This window comes from Vipera ursinii, assembly GCF_947247035.1.
Source record: "Vipera ursinii genome assembly, chromosome: 1".
NCBI lineage: Eukaryota > Metazoa > Chordata > Lepidosauria > Squamata > Viperidae > Vipera > Vipera ursinii.
This window is the reverse complement of record NC_139512.1, coordinates 118,140,850-118,162,262: the sequence shown is the minus strand read 5'-3', so window position 1 is coordinate 118,162,262 and position 21,413 is coordinate 118,140,850. Positions and strand designations below refer to the sequence as shown.

General features: G+C 44.1%; 1 protein-coding gene across 1 annotated transcript; it reads left to right on the top strand.

The window, feature by feature from the left end:
• Nucleotides 1-453: 453 nt before the first annotated feature.
• Nucleotides 454-20,132, top strand: LOC310641871 (aldehyde dehydrogenase family 3 member B1-like; the record flags this gene model as incomplete). Its single annotated transcript, XM_083365187.1, has 10 exons — nucleotides 454-564; nucleotides 4,863-5,025; nucleotides 6,431-6,541; nucleotides 12,866-12,986; nucleotides 13,115-13,200; nucleotides 14,249-14,330; nucleotides 16,238-16,624; nucleotides 17,472-17,638; nucleotides 19,139-19,238; nucleotides 19,951-20,132. The coding sequence occupies exons 1-10, from the start codon at nucleotides 515-517 to the stop codon at nucleotides 20,130-20,132; spliced, it is 1,449 nt and encodes a 482-aa protein (XP_083221313.1). The 5' UTR covers nucleotides 454-514.
• Between the last annotated feature and the right edge of the window lie 1,281 nt (nucleotides 20,133-21,413).

Here is a 21,413-nt window from a genome sequence, read left to right as displayed (position 1 = left end):
GTTAATGAATTAAGATCTTCTTGAAACTGAGTTAGTACTTAGTATATCTAGGTAGCAGTTACACAGAGAAAATGTGTAGGGTTTAATAGCAGCAAGAGAGCACATCTGATTATTTTCTTCTCTTTTTCTAGCGGAAGAAATAGTGCCAAGTGTATTTCTAGGACAGTCAGATGTAAGACAACCCAAAATTCAGGACATATCCAGGCAATCTGAAGACCAGCAAGATGCTACCTTGGATGAGCACAAATGCCATGAAATTCCTCCTGAAGATGAAAGAATCCAGGACACTGAGAATTCAGGGAGGCAGACTATCAGAAAGCAGAGCGAAAGGACCAGCGAACAAAGTAGCATGCAGAGAAGCAGCTCAAGGCATCACAAAGTGAAGCACCAACCAAAAATCCAAGATGCTGCCAGTGATTTTTCAGAGCAAGATAGCAGAAGACAAGGCAACAGACAACCTCAAGAATTCCCAAGTGGGAACACACAGAGTGGCTTCTCAGGGAAATCCAATCCAATGTACCGCTATCCCCAGGACACTTCCAGCGAATGCCGAGATTCAAAAAGGTAAAAAATTGGTACAGAGGAAAGCAGGTTAGATGAGATCCTTCCAGATTACTAGACTGTTGAGCTCAGTTGTGTGATATTTTATTGGTAAAACAGAAGAATCGGAGTCTGGTGAGTATATAATAGTCATAATAGTAGTAAAGTTGGAAGGGACCTTGGAGGTCATCTAGTCCAACCCCCTGCTCAGGCAGGAAACTGTATACCATTTCAGACAAATGGCTGTCCAGTATCTTCTTAAAAACTTCCAGTGTTGGAGCATTCACAGCTTCTGGAGGCAGCTTGTTCCACTGGTTAATTGTTCTGTCAGGAAGTTTCTCCTTAGTTCTAGGTTGCTTCTCTCCTTGATTAGTTTCCATCCATTGCTTCTTGTCCTGCCTTCAGGCGCTTTGGAGAATAGCTTGACTCCCTCTACTTTGTGGCAGCCCCTGAGATACTGGAACACTGCTATCATGTCACCCCTAGTCCTTCTCTTCATTAAACTAGACATACCCAACTCCAGCAGCCGTTCCTTATATGTTTTAGCCTCCAGTCCCCTAATCATCTTTGTTGCTCTCCTCTGTACTCTTTCCAGAGTCTCAACATCTTTTTTACATCCTGGTGACCAAAACTGGATGCAGTATTCCAAAGTCTGGCTTTACCAAGGCATTGTAAAGTGTTATTAATACTTCATGTGATCTCGATTCTATCCCTTTGTTAATGCAGTCTAACACTGTGTTGGCTTGTTTGGCAGCTGCAACACACTGCTGGCTCATATTTAAGTGATTTTTTTTAATCCCATTTATATCCCGCCCTTCTCCGAAGACTCAGGGCGGCTTACAATCTAAAGCTCAAATCAATGTGCTTAGCAATAGCCTTCATTCTATGTATATGTCTGCTTATTAGGGCTTTCGCCCCCGCCCCCAGTGGCATTATTACTAAGTCAGCTTATTGCCCCCAACAATCTGGGTCCTCATTTTACCTACCTCGGAAGGATGGAAGGCTGAGTCAACCTTGAGCCTGGTGGGACTCGAACCTGCACTAATTGCAGGCAGCTGGTGTTACTTAAGGAGGCATTAGCCCACTACTCCACCAAGGACTTCAAGATCCCTCTCACAGTTACTACTATTGAGCAAGGTACCCCCTATACTATACCTGTACATTTGGTTTTTCTTGCCTAAATGTAGAACCTTACTTTTTTTACCATTGAATTTCATTTTGTTAGATAGCGCCCAGTGTTCAAGTCTGTCCAGATCCTCCTGTATCTTAAGCCTGTCTTCTGGAGTGTTGGCTATTCCTACTTTATCAAATGCCTTACTGAAGTCCAAGTAAATTATATCCTCTGATCCACTAATTTTGTCACTTGGTCAAAGAATGCAATAAGAGTTGTCTGGCATGATCTGTTTGTGACAAACCCATGTTGGCTTTTAGTAATGACTTTGTTTGCCTCTAGGTGCTCACTGATTCGTTGCTTGGCATGAAAGTTCATCATATACAGAGATGAGTCAGAAGCACATTGACCTGAGTCTAGGATTTACTGAGGCTATAGTGAGAAGATTGTTCACACACATCATTCTAAGCTGTAAACATTGATTAAAAGTTAAAACCCTTGGTGGCAGAGTTCACATAAGATGTGACATCAAAACTGAACAAATCACATTATGGACTAACATGACGTGTGACTCGGGAGAGAGCATTTAGAACTGTGACCACAAAGAGGCAGCGGAGATGAAGAAAGACACACTTTATACATTACAGAAGTAGGTTAGATTTAGTATGTGGGTTAATATAATCTTTCCACATAAAAACAGCTCTGTACCTGTAGTAACAAGATACGAATAGTTCTTGACTTATGACCACAGTTAAGCCCAAATTTCCATTGCTGGTCAAGACAGTTGTTAAGTGAGTTTTGCCCTGTTTTACAATCTTTTTGCTACCCTTGTTAAGCAAATCAGTACAGTTGTTAAGGGAACTGTGTCGTTGCCAAGTGAATCTGGCTTCCCCCATTGACTTTGCTTGTCAGACGCTGGCTGGAAAGGTTACAAATGGTTATCACAAGACCCTGGGAGTCATAAATATATGTCATAAATATATGCCAGGTGCCAAGTACCCAAATTTTGATCATGTCACCATGAGGGTGCTGCAACAGTCATTAAGTGTGAGAACAGGCCATAAGTCACTTTTGTCACAGCCTCTGTAACTTTGAACAGTCACTGGATGAATACTTATAAGCCAAGGATTACCTGTGATAGGCAGACATTCAGTAAGTTCTGTCTTGCTTCTTTCCAACATTGCTTATCTGTTCTTGGAATCATTATCCATCCTGACTGTCTGCCTATGGTGCAAAATTCATTGAAGTGTTTTCAAGCAAATAAAAATGATCGGGTTAACTGAGAAAATGAGTGATAAAGGATAAAAGCATCTTGCATTTAAAAAGGTCATTGTAATTGCTGTCTATATGAGCTATTACTCTGCATGAATTACTTCCCCTGTTATAAAAAGATTGACTTAGTTCCCAAACTTGGGAAGTGCAGGGTGACACCTGTAACTCTAGCAAGCTTCAGGAGTGTGAGTTGTAGTTGTTGCAGGAAGTCTCCGCAAACATCTTGGCAGCCTGTCACTGCTCGCCCAGATGACTTCAAAGGTATTTTGTATTACTTTCTGGGCAACGTGAACAAAGCAACAGGATTCAACAGCCTAAAGTTCACAATAGAAATTTTTGTGGAGGTAATTATTTTGATGTAGCAGTTGAGTTGCACCAATCTGATCTGAGTCCGTTGGTTTCTATGTACCTCAATCTGCTGATCCTTGGCCAAAATACTTTGCTGGTTTCCTGCCACTCTTGTTTCTTTAACAGACAAGTAGTTTTGTTCATGTGTTCAACATTGATACTGAAAATTCACAGTGTAAGATTATGGAGAGGTTTTCCAGAAAAAAAAATGCTATGGGGAACTTAAACTGGTTTATAGTTAAGCAGTGGACTCACTATGGCAGATGAAGCTTTCATTTAGAAAGGGATTTTATTGATTTATTTAGAAGATTTGTATGGCCACCTATCTTAAACAACTCTGGGCAGTTCACAACAGCAATAAAATGCAGTAACATAATAATGAAACAATAAAATTGTCAAAAGCAAAAACCCTGCACCTTACAGTTTTGTGGGTCAGTCAATCAATTCCAACTTTTCGTAGGAAAAAAAGATGTCACGAAGTTGGAATTGATTGACCTCCCCCCCCCCAAAAAAAACCTTCCTTTATTTCCCTGTATGCGGCGGTGGCAGATTGTGAAGGAGAAACAGCATGGGGCTGGGAGTCAGGTAAGCAAAGAAAGGCAATTCCTGTGGGGAGCAAGGATTTCTTTCCTTACCTGCCCCACTTGTTCCAAGGTCGCTTTCAGCTGAGCTGCATTGCTCTTGCCAATGGCCTGCCCGCCCGCCCTCCCTGAGTCTCCGGTGCTTCACCTGCTGCTTTGGTCAGCCCCACCTCAACACCCTGCCCACTGCTGCCCAGCACATCCGCCCAGGGGCAACAGGGGCTGGCCTTGCACAGGAAAGAAATGCACCCCACCGTACCACCACTGTGCAGGGTAAGGTTACTGTGCCCACCCCCACCCAGATGCCTCGCCTCCCCCAAGCGTTTTTTTACTAACCTGCCTTTCAGCTGCATTGTGTTTCTCCGTTCGCTTCTCAGCCATCGCCATGTGTTTGTGGGACTACCGGTACCGGTGCTGGTACTGGCGAAAAGTCAGTCCTCCCTGAAAATAAAACCTTGTGCTTACTTCAGAGCCCAAAAGAAAGTAAGACAGGGTCTTACTTTTGGGGAAACACAGTAGTTAGATTTATGCTCCATCACCTCATCATTCTGCTCCATCACCTCATTGTTTTAATTTTTGATTCCAAACATGAAAGAAAAAAACATTAATTATTATCTGGATATGACCAACTTGAGTTTGTAAGAAAACTATGAGAAAAGTATGGCAGCAGCTGTTCTTGCTTCTGGCCCAAAATGATGACATTCTTTAGAAAAAGGATGACACAAGTGTGGGTCAAGAAGGAAAATACTATTTTGAGTCTTCTCTGAAGTAGAAGCCTTTGTATGAAGTGTTAGGAAGCCAAAAAAGTATTGAGTCATGGCAGAAATTCCCAAACTCTGTTATTAAAGTAAAAAAAAGTAAAAGTTAAAAAAAGTAAAAAAGGCAATACAGTTATCCATCCAGTTCTTACAGGGCACCCTGCCTTGCGGGCTCAGAATTAACATAAATGATAAAAAGAGTGGGACTCTCCCATAACTCTTTTGATTCTATGAGTGTTTGTTTTGTCCTAGTACAAACCCTTATGCTGACCTAGTGTATTGCTTACGTGCTACCTGGATGACAGGAAAGACACTTCCTAAGGAGTATCGAGTCCAACAGCTGGAGGGCCTGTGCCACTTTCTGGAAGAAAGGCAGGCAGATATCCAGCGTGCCCTGTGTGCAGACCTACACAAGGTGAGTGAGCCTCCCAGCCGGAGCATCTGGCAGCTCAGAGGGGAGTTGCCGATGGGCTTCCTGGCCACAATAGACATGGTACAGCTATTCCGTTTTTCTCTTTGCTGGATTTCCTATGAAAAAGTTATGAACAGGAAATAATACTCTTTGTATGTGCCATGACAGCTGAATTTAGCGATGTGGCAAGTAGCAATTATCAGTCTACAGAAAATCTTTATGTAAATGTAGTTGACCAGTCTCCTAAAATGATTCAGTGCAACCAATATTTATTATCTCAGTAAAGTGGGCAGAAAAAGTCTAAACTTATCAAGACTTTATATTTCTTTGCAGAGTGAATCATTTGACTATACTGTATATGGCTTCATTTGTAGTTGAGTTTGTCTGCAAGCCTTCTGCCTGATTAAGGGTTACGTACAGGTAGTCCTGATGACCACAATTGAGCCCCAAATTTCTGTTGCTAAGTGAGACATTTGTTAAGTGAATTTTGCTCATTTTATGACCTTTTTTTGCCATATTTGTTAAATGAATCACTGAAGGTATTAAGTTGGTAACACAGTTAAGTGTGCCGGGCTTCCCCATTGACTTTGCTTGTCAGAAAGTTGCAAAAGGTGATCACATGACCTCAGGACACTGCAAACGTCATAAATATGAACCAGTTGCCAAGCATCTGAATTTTGATCGTGTGACCGTGGGGATGCTGCAATGGTATTGTGTGAAAAATGGTCATAAGTCACTTTTTTCAGTGCTGTTGTAACTTTGAATGGTCACTAAATGAACTAAGCATAGTGCCATGACCTGGTGTAAAGTTAAAACATTACATTTCTGGAATCAGTTGGGATGATTCCCTCTGGAACCAGCTGCCCGCGGAGCTTAGGACTGCCCCCGACCTCCGTTCATTCCGCCGGGACCTGAAGACCTGGCTCTTCGAGTTCTCTGGCCCAGGCTGAGAATTTTAATTTTAACTGGGGTTTTTTATTTTTCTCTCAGGGACTGATTTAATCTTTTTAATTGTTTTAACTTTTGTATTGATTTTTCTTTTAAACAAACACCCTGTAAACCGCCCTGAGTCCTTCGGGAAAGGGCGGTATATAAATCTAATAAATAAATAAATAAATAAATGAATGATATGGTAGCATGATAAAGCAGTGTTATGTGCTGAATGCAACACAAATTTGCCCAATGAACTGCTTCCTAGTTCACCTCTTGTACTAGACATCAGTGGTGGGATTCAGCCTGTCCGCACCACTTTGGCAGAACTATTAGCTAATTTTTTTATTGCCCAGGCCCAGAATGGACTTACGGAAGCGGCATCCACACAGCGAACCTGTTGTTCACATAACTGAATCCCACCACTGCTCAGCATGGACATCACTGATGCATCTCATTTTGTCTTTCTTCTCCGCAGCCCTGCTTTGAAACTGAGATCGCTGAAGTTCTCTTAGTCAGAAATGAACTAGCCAATGCTCTTAACAACTTATGCTGCTGGATGAAGGATGAACATGTGAACAAGAACCTAGTAAGAAGTTAAACCGAATGGGTGAATAACAAATGGAAAAGAATGGGTCTTATGTTGGACAGGGATGAAAGTCTATGGGGTGTACTATTTCATCAAACGGAAGATAGGCTTTCTACTTATGTCCTTTCAAAACACGTGGATGCTCATCTTGGAAGGCAAATCTCTAACTATTAGAGTATTAATACTTCCGTCTTTCCTGTTACCCTTCTCGTGGTATTTGGGAATTATCAGATTTGTAATTTAACAAAACAGGTTGACATCAGGTTATTGATATGTACAGGTTCTGGAAATGAGGGTCTTTAGGGCCATGCTTTTTCTGCCATTGGAGGAACAAGTTCCAATTGCTTTTTAAGGATAATTTCTGCACTCCAGTTTAGATTAATTACCGTATATACTTGAGTATAAGCCGAATTTTTCAGCCCACTTTTTGGGCTGAAAAACTCCACTTCGGCTTATACTCCAGTCAACAAAAAAAAAGAACTGTCCCTTCGTTCGGAACAGGCTACTGAGAGAAGCTGCCTCGCCTGCTGCGCCCCCAACTGCCGCTGCCGCTTTCCCCCCCCATCGCTCACCCGCTGCCCCCGAAAATGCCGCTGCCGCTTTCCCCCCCATCGCTCACCCGCTGCTCCCGAAAATGCCGCTGCCGCTTTCCCCCCCCATCGCTCACCCGCTGCTCCCGAAAATGCCGCTGCCGCTTTCCCCCCCCATCGCTCACCCGCTGCTCCCGAAAATGCCGCTGCCGCTTTCCCCCCCATCGCTCACCCGCTGCCCCCGAAAATGCCACTGCCGCTTTCCACCCCCATCGCTCACCCGTGCTTTCCCCCCCATCGCTCACCCGCTGCCCCCGAAAATGCCGCTGCCGCTTTCCACCCCCATCGCTCACCCGTGCCGCCTCGAAAATGCCGCTGCCGCTTTTCCCCCCCATCGCTCACCCGTGCTTTCTCTCCCCATCGCTCACCCATGCTTTCTCTCCCCATCGCTCACCCGTGCTTTCTCTCCCCATCACTCACCCGTGCTTTCCCCCCCCATCGCTCACCCGTGCTTTCTCTCCCCATCGCTCACCCGTGCTTTCTCTCCCCATCGCTCACCCGTGCTTTCTCTCCCCATCGCTCACCCGTGCTTTCTCTCCCCATCGCTCACCCGTGCTTTCTCTCCCCATCGCTCACCCGTGCTTTCTCTCCCCATCGCTCACCCGTGCCGCCCCGAAAATGCCGCTGCCGCTCGCCCGCTTGCTCGCTTCCTCGCCCGGGGACCAGCACCAGCCAGCCAGCCCGCCGGCGAGAAGCCCAGCCCGGAGGTGAGGGGAGAGAGCGGAGTCGCTCACCCGTGCTTTCTCTCCCCATCGCTCACCCGTGCTTTCTCTCCCCATCGCTCACCCGTGCATTCTCTCCCCATCGCTCACCCGTGCCGCCCCGAAAATGCCGCTGCCGCTCGCCCGCTTGCTCACTTCCTCGCCCGGGGACCAGCACCAGCCAGCCAGCCCGCCGGCGAGAAGCCCGGCCCGGAGGTGAGGGGAGAGAGCGGAGTCGCTCACCCGTGCTTTCCCCCCCCATCGCTCACCCGTGCTTTCTCTCCCCATCGCTCACCCGTGCTTTCTCTCCCCATCAAAGATCCTTGGAAGTAATGGTTGGAAAAGTTTGCAAGTCTTTGGGAAAGTTCAAGAAGTGAAAGGAATACCCTCCTCTTGAAAGACCAGATAAGGCAGACAGGGAGATGAAGAGTTCAACCGAGTTTCCTCTTTTGTTCAGGCATCTGCACCCGCTGCTTTTAAACTCGCCGGGCGCTGCAACGGCACCCGTTTTCCCCGGCGAGTTTTCCCTACCTGGCCCCTGCAGAATCGCGGCGGCGCCCCCGGAGAAGCCTACCCCGAGGCTGCGGCCGATTTTTCTTTCTCCAAGACTCTGCCGCCCAGAGCGTTGTTTCTCCCCCTCGTGCGTGCGTGGGATGAGGCGAGAAACCAACAGCCTGCGTCCGTCTCTCTTTATGTATATTTCTGTATATATCTTATCTCGGGATCTAGACCTTTCGAAGGAGAAGGGGCGGCTGGAGTTCGTGAGTTGCTGTGGGACCCAAGGGTTGGGGGAAGAGAGATGGGAGGGAAAAGGGGAGAAACCTGCCGCTGGCTAGTTCTTTGTCTGATCGGGGAGCCTGAACAAAAGAGGAAACTCGGTTGAACTCTTCATCTCCCTGTCTGCCTTATCTGGCTTTTTGAAACGCACCACCGGCTGCTCCATCCAGAAGCCCAGATTCGGGAGGGCTGCTTGGCTTCCACTTGAGCCCATCTATGTCCGCGGGCCCCCCCCACTACCCCTAGACCTCCGCCGCCGGCGGAGGCTGGATCCACGCTCCGCAGCGGCAGGGCTCGGATCCAGCCGGCGGCAGAGGCTTGTGGAGCACGGATCCAGCCTCCGCCGGCATGCAGGCAAATCCTGCTAAAGGGCTTTCCCCCCCCCACTGGATCCGCGCTCCACAAGCCTCTGCCGGCGGCAGGGCGCGGATCCAGCCGGCGGCAGAGGCTTGTGGAGCACGGATCCAGCCTCCGCCGGCATGCAGGCAAATCCTGCTAAAGGGCTTTCCTCCCCCACTGGATCCGCGCTCCGCAAGCCTCTGCCGGCGGCAGGGCGCGGATCCAGCCGGCGGCAGAGGCTTGTGGAGCATGGATCCAGCCTCCGCCGGCATGCAGGCAAATCCTGCTAAAGGGCTTTTCCCCCCCCACTGGATCCGCACTCCGCAAGCCTCTGCCGGCGTCAGGGCGCGAATCCAGCCGGCGGCAGAGGCTTGCGGAGCGCGGATCCAGCCGCCGGCAACACAGGCCTGCCTGCTTCTTTCCGCTGTGGAACGAAGCAGCCTGCCTGCTTCTTTCCGCAGCGGAACGAAGCAGCCTGCCTGCTTCTTTCCGCAGCGGAACGAAGCAGCCTGCCTGCTTCTTTCCGCAGCGGAACGAAGCAGCCTGCCTGCTTCTTTCCGCAGCGGAAAGAAGCAGGCAGGCTGCTTCTTTCCGCAGCGGAAAGAAGCAGGCAGGCAGGGCGCGGAGGTCCGGAGACCTGCCGACGTTTGGGGAGGTTTGGGGAGGTGCGCGCGCACCTCCCCAAACCTCCCCAAACTTTGGCAGGTCTCCGGACGGCGACGGCTTGGGAGAGGTGCACGCGATCCTGGAAGCACCGAAGCCTCGGCCGCGCGCAAGTCCTCGGTGAGCTCCAGGCGGTCACTTGCTTCGCGTCTGAGGGAAGGGGGGGCGACTGGAGCGGGTGTGTTTCCTCGCCTGCTGGGCGCCGCGATTTGCCCGGGGAACGCGCGGGCCCCAAATGGCAACGTGGAGCGAGGAAGCGGATAGCCAGGGCTTCCCCGAGAGCCGCGGCCACACAGGGTATTCCTGTGTATTCAGGCTTGCAAAATGGCGGATCGAGCCTCTGCTGGCGGCGGAGGCTTGCAGAGCGCGGATCCAGCCTCCGCCGGCGGCGGAGGCTTGCAGAACGGCGGATCGGCTTATACTCGAGTCAACAACTTTTCCCAGTTTTGGGGGGTGAAATTGGGGGTCTCGGCTTATACTCGAGTCGGCTTATACTCAAGTATATACGGGTAAATTTGCATTGCTTTAGAACAGACATTTCCAATCTACTGCCCTTCAGATAACCTTCACAGTTCAGTTAATCCTAGTTACTATAGCTATTATTTGCTTTCCAGTCTGTATGATCAACAATCTCAACAGTGCACAGTGCAAGAGAAATTAAAATATTTTAAGTGTTATGTGTGAAGTTATCACGTTTTACATGCACATAAGGCAAATGTAGGAAAGTAGAGCCTATGGCCTGATTTCAGAGTTCTTTGCAAGCTGTAGGAAGTTTAGTAGGAACATTATTGTTGAAAGAAAAATCTTCAGGATCCAGTCCAAACTGGGAATAAACAAAATGGAGACTGCTTTAGAAAGAAGGTTGTAGTTTATTGAAGAGCAGGACCACAAAACATGTGGCTCTGGAGCAGCTGACCACATGTTGCTGGGAGTGGTGGGTTTTTATACCTTCTTGGGCTTTTGTGGTAGGACTTGTTCCTGTTCCCGGGGCTTTGTATTTCCTGTGTCATATACTTTGACCTGAGTCTGAGTGTGCCCTTTTTGTATTCTGATGGTGGTGTGTTAATCCTATTATGTCCAAAAGGTCATGTCCGCTTCTCTGGGGCTGTGGCTAATGGCTATGTCCTGTGTTGGATGGGTGAGGGGTTGCTGGTTCTAATCCTATCACTCTGCTATTGTTAGCTATCAGTTTTGCTCCAAGGGATTTCGAAAGATCCTTTCTTGAATGAGTTTGTGCAGACAGTATTTGCTCATGAATGGGGCCTTAGACTTTTTGAATGGGATTATCAAATCTGCATTTCTACAGACCTGACCTGCAGAGTTTCTGTTTGGGGCTATTAAGAAAACCTGGGCCTGCTTTCCTTTGGGGAAATATAATATTCTGCCTTTTTAATGTCCCCCAAAATATTTCCTTCTCGGGGGTGGCGGATGAGTTCCCACACTATAGTTGCCAAACTTACTACATGGCGGGAGAGAGAAAAGAGGGTGTCATAAAAAGGAAAAGAAGAGAATGAATAACCCCTTTCATGCTTGGATTTGCCTTAACCTGGTTTCTTTAGTCCTACCTACAAATGATGTAATAATCTTTGGTCCTACCTACAAATGATATAAAGTTCCTTACAACCTTCAGGGAGATTGACCTTCAACGGAATTTTTCTTAATCCCATATTTGATATAAAGTCAATGATATTCCTCCCTGATACCCTCAGAACCTTGTGGAGTGTGTGATAAGATCAAACATTTTGGCCTTTCCCCCTTGATTTCAGTATAAAATTTACCTGTAGTGGAGTTGTAATTGTTTAAACGGGTTTGGGGAAAGTTGGAGGTTTAAACCCCTGTAAGCCTAATGGGGGCTTAAGGCAATCATTCCATTCCTTAATCCTCTTCCCCAAATGTAAATATAAACCCTTCACAATTCCTAGGACTTCTAAAATCAGTCAATATTTTAGCTCTCCTATTCCACTGATGTAGTCTATTACAGGGCTTTTCAACCTTTTCACCCATTGTACCACTTTTAGGATATGGCAACATCTGAGTGCCACCTAGCCCAGCAAGGTGTCAAAAACTTGATGACCAAAAAAAAAGGAAAAAAACTGATGAAGTACAGGTACTCCTCGACTTACAACAGTTCACTTAGTGACTGTTCGAAGTTACAATGGCACTGAAAAAAGTGGCCCCCAAGCCACAGCCAAGCAAGACACCTGCCTGCCCACCCAGAGGCACTCTTCCTCTTGTCCAAAGTTTTCATTGTTGTGAGCATTTCTGTTGAGGCTTGGCAGCGGGGGTGGGGTGGGGGATGTTTGGTTTTTATTCCCCCCCCTGTCTGCTGGGTGGTTGCAGCAGGTTTTGGTCACTTCACATGACCCTGGGACACTGTGACTGTCATAAATATGAATCAGTTGCCAAGCATTTGAATGTAAATCAGAAGACCCTGGATATGTTGCAACATTCCAGCTGATCGGCGCTTTTCTGGGCTCAGAAGTGCCAGGATCAGCGCTGAGCTCCTGCTGGAGCCTGGAGATGATCCTGGCACTTCCCCTGAGCCCTGACAGCCCTGAAGAAGTGCTGATTCTGGTGCTTCTGCTGAGTCCTGACAGCCCCGAAGGAGTGCTGATCCTGGCAGTTTCGCTGAGCCCTCACAACCCTGCAGCTCCAGCCATCTCTTGCTCAGGCTTGTGCGGTGCTGCCACTGGTTCAGCTCATTCCCCTCTCCCGCTACCACTTTTTTAGGATGGTCGTGTACCACCTGCCAGATGCCAATGTACCACAGGTGGTACCCGTACCACTGGTTGAAAAGCCCTGGTCCATTATGATTCCTGGAGGGCAAGTGAATACACCACAAGTGTCTGTGTATATGTGTCATCTTCTGAAGCTGGAACAGTAATACCCAACCATAATCAATGACATGGAGAATTCTTTTTTTATATCAGAAGTACTTCTTGTACATATCAAGATGGAAAGCTAATGAGATTAAACAACATGATTACCAGACAAATTAAGGTTATATGACTGAAAATGAAAACACTTTGGCATCAGCTTTTCAAATATCTATATTAAAGCCTTGCACTGCCTTTTAAAAGACAAAAGAGAAGATAAACAATGTTAAATCATATGTATTAGAGCAAAGATTTATTTTGAAGTAGACATCAAGGGGGGTTGTGCTTTGTAGCTCATCAAGTATTTTCACTCTTACAAAATCTTCTATTAATTTCCCTTTCCCAATTGGTTTCATGGATTTTTCTGGTTTTCTACAGGCAACAGTGATGGATTGTGCCTTCATTCGCAAGGATCCATTTGGTGTGGTGCTGATCATTGGAGCCTTTAACTATCCTATCCAGCTTACTTTGTTGCCCCTTGTGGGAGCCATTGCAGCTGGTGAGTGAGAAGCTATTTCCTAATTCAGTTTAGACATTAGATCTTATGGGTGTTCTTCCAGGAGATGCAAGCAGGTGGTGGATATTGATCTGTTGCAACCCTCCTAAAGTATTCTCTTCCCATATTAGGGAATTGTGTGGTTCTCAAGCCTTCAGAGGTGAGCAGTTGCACTGAAAAGCTTCTTGCAGAAGCATTGCCTTGTTACCTGGATCCGGTGAGTTCCTCAACTGCCAGTTTGCCTTGTTAAAAAAAAAAATCAAAACTGAGGGTTTTTGATTTGCCTTTTCCCTCTGCCATTTGCCTTAATTTCCTAGAAATTTTTAACTGCAATTCCTTGGATACTTTCAGAAACAAAAAAAACCCTCTGGTTCTGAACTAATTTCAAACTATCTATTTTTGGAAGCTGAGTCAGTTTATTTCCAAGTTCATTTGAAATCCCTCCAAAATTTATTTTCTTTTGGATTGTGATGACTGGTAAATGTCTGAAGGTGGTAAACTGACTATAAAGATTATTATTTTAATAGAAAAACCCTCTGGGGGAGATTTGAGGAAGAATGGGGGTAGGAGATTACTATGAATGTAAGACAGTTCCACTGTGATAGGAAGGTTAGACAAAAAAAATAGAATCCTACCTGTCACTTAGCAACTGTTTGAAGTTATAACAGAACATTCCAGGACTATTTACAAGCCATGTTTGAAGTTGTGATGGCCAGGCACCCCTTCTCTCTCCCCACCCCCAGAAATCATATAATTGCATTTTTGTACACTCCACAAGTGATCTGCATTTACAGTTTGCAGCATCCTGCTGTCACTTGAAAGCAATTTATATTTTTTGCTGAAAACTGATGTTTGCTTTTGGTTCCCGACCAAAAAAACCCCCATTGCAGACAATGGATTCATTTAACAGCTACAGCATTTGTTTAGTGACTGCTGCAAATAAAGGTCATCAAATCAGGCACAACCATGTGACGATCTACTTAACAACCAGCACAACGTACAACTGTAATTCCAGGCTCAATAACGGTCGTAAGTTGAGGACTACCTGTATTACCATATGCTCACTACATCAAAAGCAATTGTCTCATTTTGAAATTAAAATATTTAAGAAAAATCTTAGTTACCTTCAATTTACTGTATCCTTTTTCTGTTCCAAATTGCCCCCAAGAGGCTTTTTGTCTTGCAAAGTTTCAGGGACAGAAAACACCGCCTGTTTGATATGCAGGCAGCTTGACTGAATATGAACTTCCTTTTCTATTTGACAGCAAACCTTTGCTGTGGTGACAGCTGGTCCTGAAGAAACAGGAAAATTACTGGAAAATAAGTTTGATTATATCTTCTACACAGGTGATTTCCCCTTTTTGAATATTCTTTTCAGGTTATTCTTTTTAATATTTAAAATTATTTATCAATAATATCTGCACAGAATAGTGTGGTAAGCAATACTGAAGTATTGAAATTGAAAGGTTCAGATAATTTATCTAAAGTCATCCTTTAGATCCCTGCCTCTACCTCCCATCTGCAGTAGAATTTATCTCTGTAGCTAATGTACTGCCTTTCTAGAAGGCATTGTATATTGCAGCAATTTGCGATGTAACTTGGTTAAGTAGCTTTATCATGTCTATCACAGCTGTTGTTTTTAGTTGCAAAGTCGTGTCCGACCCATCGCGACTCCATGGACAACGTTCCTCCAGGCCTTCCTGTCCTCTACCATCTTCTGGAGTCTATTTAGGCTCACGCCTACTGCTTCATTGACTCCATCCAGCCACCTCATTCTCTGTCATCCCCTTCTTCTCTTGCCCTCAATCTTTCCCAGAATTAGGCTCTTCTCCAGTGAGTCCTTCCTTCTCATTAGGTGGCCAAAGTATTTGAGTTTCTGTTATGTATTGGGCTCAATGGTAACACCACGTGGTAAGCTGGAGCAGCTAACGGCTCTCCAGCAACCCAGACTCCAGGTCTCCAGGTCTGCTATTGGTTGCCCCTAGGTGGCAATGGGTTGCTTTAAACCTACTGGCTGCTGCCTAGGGGCCAGGCTATAAATTGCTGCAAGCTGCAGCCCAAGTTCAGTTCAGATCCTGCAAGCAATAAACCATGAGCTTTGCTGAACTCGCTTGACTCGTCTCCTTTCCTGTGCGAAGAACTCATTACATAACAGTTTCAACTTCAGGATCTGGCCTTCTAAAGAGCAGTCAGGGTTGATCTCCTCTAGAACTGACCGGTTTGATCGCCTTGCAGTCCAAGGGACTTGCAGGAGTCTTCTCCAACACCATAGTTCAAAAGCCTCAATTCTTTGGCGCTCAGCCTTTCTTATGGCCCAACTTTCACAGCCATACATTGCAACTGGGAAGAGTATAGCCTTGACTATACAGACTTTTGTTGGCAGGGTGATGTCTCTGCTTTTTAGTGTGCTGTCTAGATTTGCAATAGCTTTCCTCCCCAGGAGCAAGCGTCTTTTAATTTCTTGGCTACAGTCGCCATCTGCAGTGATCTTGGAGCCCAGGAAAATAAAAGCTGTCACTACCTCCATTTCTTCCCCATCTATTTGCCAGGAATTGAGAGGGCCGGATGCCATGATCTTGGTCTATTACAGTACAGCTGAGTTAATAGCAAGTTAGGTCAGGGAAACTGTTGCACGTGGCATTTGTAACTTCACCTATCACCAGCTTCCAGATTGTAGATCTTGCCCACAAGTGGTAGAAAAGATGAGTTGTCACACTGTAAGTAGGAAAAAGCCTGTGCTTGATGTAGAACTTCAGCTTTTGGAAATAATGAAAAGTATCAGTCTTGGGTGTTTTTCTGCACAATGAAGATACTTCATTTCAACCCACATAGGTTTTCTCAGATTTGCTTTTCTTTTTCATTGCCAGAACAGCTCAAGATTATATTAACAACACTTAACAGGAATTTGACAGCAGTTTGACATGGGATTTTAATGGACTGTCCCTAATACATTCTAGATCTAAACTGATATTTTAATAACTTGAAGGAGGGGTGGAAAAAATAGTTTATCAATTCTACAGATGAAACAAAATTGGATGGAATAAAAACTGTAGGAAACACTGAAAAAACAGTTGCTTTGTCAACTGTTATTTACACTTAGTGGATTTTTTAAAACAATCTGTGGAATTTTGCAGAACTGTATGGGAAAATGTTAGAGAAGAAAACTACACAGAACTGAGGACCCTGATACTGGATTGGGAGATGTGGGTGTCTGTATATCTCTCTTGACCCAATTTTTTGCCGTATCTCTATAGGGAATAACCATGTAGGAAAGATCGTCATGACTGCTGCAGCAAAACATCTGACACCATTGACTCTGCAACTGGGGGGCAAATGTCCCTGTTACGTGGATAAGTGCTGCAATTTCCAGAATGCAGCCAACCGAATTGTGTGGGGAAAATTCTTCAATGCTGGACAGACATGCATTGCACCAGATTATGTGATCTGTACAGTTGAAACACAAGAGCAGTTGCTACCTTGCCTGCGCCGAGCTATCTGTGAATTTTTCGGCAATGATCCCAAGGGGTCACCTGATCTTGCCCGCATGGTCAATGACCAGCATTTCCAGCGCGCCCGAGCTTTGTTGGAAAGTGGCCGGGTGGCCATTGGTGGAGAGACAGATGAGTGTGAGCGTTATATTGGTGAGTATACAGCTTGGGGCTGGAGGAAGACTAAAGAAGAAAGATTTGGAGTTTGGGAAAGACAGGAAGACAGTTTATGATTATAAGTAGTTCTTATTAATCAACCATTTGAACTTAGAAGGGAGCTCAAAAAAAGATACTTACAACCTGTGGTGACGTGACTGCATTTTGAGCACTTGGCAACCAGCCTGCATTTTATAGATATTTGCAGTATCTTGTGTTTATGTGATCACTATTATGTTTTTTTGCCAGAAATCGGTAAAATAAACACCAATTGAAAAAAGTGTGTTTGCTTAACAACTGCAAAGCTTGCTGAACAATCGCTATGTTTACTTAATCATCATTGCAAAAAAAAAGTAGTCTGTAGAATTGAGTCAGTCAGCTTATGACCTGCTTATTGACAGGCACAGTTTACAACTATAATTCTGGGGTCAATTACCATCATAAGTCAAGGATTAGCTGTACTATCTAGTAAGACAACAGAGAAAATCTGTATGATTGCTAAGAGTTGAAAATGTTGATGACATATAATAATCAAGCTTATTAAAAACTGTATTATAAGTAGATATAGGGCCATAGATCACCCTTCCAAGTTGGTGCTCACTGAATGTGTTGGACTTTAATTGTCATTGGCCACACAATAGGGGCTTTTATAAAAGTTGAAGTCTAATGATCTGGCAAGTGAGAGACTGGGAAAATCTGTTTTAAATAAAGCAAGAAGACAGACATCTGGGGTTTCATATTGAAAATGTAGTCATGGGGAAAGCTAAAACTCTGGTTAAATCAGACAATAAAGTTATAGTATATAAACAAAACAGACCTTGATATGATTGTTTGCCCATTACAGCTCCCACAGTGTTGGTGGATGTGAAAGAATGGGACCCAGTCATGCAAGAGGAGATTTTTGGGCCCATCCTGCCAATATTCATTGTGAGAGATCTGGAAGAAGCCATAGACTACATCAATTGTAGAGAACGCCCACTAGCTGTGTATGCTTTCTCCTCTGACTCCAAGGTATATTGTTTAAGTCTAGCATACTGTATGTGGGAGAATCTGGATCATTTCCCATAACCCCATGCATGTTGGCCAAAAGATAGGAGACTTGCACTATTTTGAAAATATGTTTATGTCATAAGCTGCAATGAACCAACATGGTAGCAGTTCTTTGTCCACTGATAATACAGTCTGGATGATAGAAGAAAAACCCAATTCTACCCTTGATTATTTACCAATAAGCCGATGTTAAAAAATAATTGGCTCATCTACACATCAATAATGCAAAGAATTAGTACTATTTTTAAGATTATGTTGTCAAAACATAGCCTCTCTCTCATCACCTGCCCACTGCTGAAGAGGTAAGAAATGCTCTATGCTGTTCTGGCATGTTTAGACATTCTGTGTAGACATTCTGAGGCACATGGAATCCTTTGGAGGTTTGCAATCTCCTGGATTACAATTGCATTGGATTCCTGAAGCAAAGTCTTTTCTTTCTCTGTCCCTGAACACCCCCCAACTTTTGGGAGGTAATTTCAACTATTTATCAGAGCTAATAGCACTCTCCCCCAATTCAGGCACTGATATTTTTGCTCTATACATCAGAGGTCTCCTTTGCATTTTAAAAGAACAATCTTTCTCTTTACCTGGGAAGAGAGAAGTTGAGAGAAAGTTCTGAGTATATGCCATAAAGTCCTTGCTTGAGAGTAGAATGAGATGACTCACAGTGGCCAGGTTGGCACAGATGTGTGGGCGTGAACAGGTGGGTACAGCCAGATTGGGATGGTTGATTTGGTGCAGCCAGATCAGCATGGATGGATGGGTGTGGCCAGGTGGGCACAGATGTGTGGGTGCAACCCAGTCAGCATGGAACAAGTTGCCTTGGCCAAGTGGACATAGGAATAGCTGTGTCCCACCAGAAGAAACATCAGCCCCTAAGGGCCTCTGGAGCCCAATGATGGTCAATCCACTGCCTCCCTCTTCTTCCGCCTCCTCCTCTGGCTGGCCCTAGCCTAGCCTACCTGCCTGCTCCTGAGGGATAACTTGTGGAAGTCTGCCCCCCCCCCACAGCTGCCTAGAGGTCTTGTATTGGCTGAAGCCCTCAGTGACCACTTGCCTGCTTGCCTGGGGTGCTTCTCCACCTAGCAGATCAGGGGGAGGCAGTATGTCGTTGTTCTCCCTGTCGTTCCAAGGAAATGAGAGGAGAGGACCCCACCCTAGTCCCATTTTCAATCTCTCAACTATTTTGCTACAATTCATAGAGAAATTTTGTTTCTTTATTTTTGCCTTCCAATTGATTTTTAGCAAACGGCTAATTGGCCCCATCTACAACATTCGTCATTTTGTGAGTGTGTCTGTGGCACATTTTCAACATTTCAAATATTCGTAATGGCACAAAAGCTAAAGACCCTTGTTTGTACTGTGACTCATATTATTATAGAGCTGAGACTTGATCAAACTCACATTTGGAAGATTAAGAATGGGACTCTTAATACGCTTCTATTCTTTTTCTCTTTATAGGTTGTGAACCATGTACTGAATTGTACTAGCAGTGGTACCTTTTGCGGTAATGATGTCGGGATCCAAGCAATGTTGCTTTCCCTACCGTATGGTGGCGTTGGTATGATTAACCTTTTAACTTCTATGCTGTCTCCATTTCTTGCCCCCATCCTTATCCTTCCCGAAAAGTTCTCCCACTTGATGTTTTTCATTCAGACAAAGATATTAAGAGTCCATTTTATTACTTTGTCCAGTATATTTCCAGATTAAATCAAATGTGATCAAATAATGAATATCCCATGCTATAAGTCATGTGGTCATTTATAAATAAAGGAGAGGGCTGGAACTGGTCTACATTACACTGGTAAGCGGGAGTAAAGGGAGAGGGGTTAATATTCTTGATTTTGTAAGTGGTACTAAGAAGATCATCAGGTTAAGTAGCTCAGGTTCAGTAGGTCTGGTCATACTCTACTAAATACAGGTTAACATTCTGTGTAAATCAGTATTGCATTTTGGCTACCAAACATGGTTAAACTGATGTGCATATTTAAATTCTGTTCAGTACTGTAGTTTCATTTTATTGTGGATTAAGACAGCTGTAGTTCAATGATCACGAAACCTAGCAAACTAGGAAATTATTATCTAACCAAGCTTTGCTATCTCTACTGAATTTAGTCCCTTTCTTTAAAAATACCCATTGCAATATCCATTGAATATTAAACTTCTTATAGTAAGTACTATGAGGAAAAACCTTTTTAAGGGCAAGTATTGTCCAGCCTGATGAAAAAAGAGTAAATGAATTTCATCTTATTTTTTCCTTTTTAATATTGCAGGATTCAGTGGATTTGGCAAATACCATGGCAAGTTTAGTTTCGATACATTTACTCACCAACGTGGCTGTCTTTTGCGCTGCATGGGCCTGGAGATGATGAACAAAATGCGCTACCCACCGTACAACAATACAAAATTGAGAGCAACGGTCTGTGCTTTTGAGGTCAGGCGTAGTATCCTGTGAACTTAGCTGTGAGGCCTTGAATCACATCACCTGCATTCCTAAGGAACCTCAATCAAGAATTTTGGTGTAGTTGAGAGATTTTTTCCTTTATCAGTTGTTCTCTAGAATTTTGCCTCAACACCTTCAAAGATCCTTGAAAAACACTCTCTGTTTGGCAAATCTTATTTTCACCATCTTTGCATCTTATAACTTTTCTTTATCCTGTATCAGCTTCTATAAATTCAATATTTAGTGGGGGTTAGAAAACTTAGGGACATCCTCCATTTCTCTTTGCACAGTTTTGGGTATGGAACGTATGTTCATTTCCAGCAAGGACTAATTATACAATTAATTAATGTTTCTGTGTAAAATTTCATCTTGATTTTAACACATAAAGCCAATTCGGCTTCAAAATTTACAAGTATCAGATTCTTTTCTAAAAATGGACAAGTACTGTTCCTCTTTATAGTGGAGCAATCATTCTGATTAATATTTTTGTACAATAAGGGTAGCAATATGGATGGTCTTTGTAAAATAATCAAACTGTTTGTGAATATTTAAATACTGGATCCATTAAAAAAATAATTCTCAAAGAAATTCAAAGCTAAGCAAATGCTGGTTGTTATACATAAATATATTCTGCCAACAATGCATTTTCTATATTTGGATGCTCTAAAACTCAGACATGCCTTCCTTAATTATATTTCCTTCAATATATTTCTCTACAGTTACAGTTCAGATTCATAATTCTATGAGTGACTTCTACACTACTCAGCATAAAGCATAATAATTTAGTATAATATGTCCTTTCAAGCTCAGAGATTTATTTTTATGTAAATCTGCTAATTGCAAACTTACTGAGATTTCCTGCAACCTTGCATTTTCAGGTAAATGTTTTGCTTCTGTAATAAATATCTTGCGTCAAAACTTGCAAAGAGATGTCTAATTATTTAATAGTGCTATCAATTTACATAGTGTATTACCTAATAAAATTAGCCAATAATTAATTTCTAAACCAGGAACTTTTGGTTGAAATGTAGATGATTTGTGCTTAGATTGTAAGCCGCCCTGAGTCTTCGGAGAAGGACGGGATATAAATGGGATTAAAATAAAATAAAATAAATAAAGACAACAGAAATAAATAAATAAATGTGTTTATTTGTGAATATGCAAGCAATTTGCTACAATAAAAATAAACAGCATCTTGGCATTCCAAAAGAAGTAGCCACTCTAGGGAATACACACTGGAGTAAAATAGTGACAGGTAAATCACAGGCAGCCAGTCTTACGTTTCTTGAATGG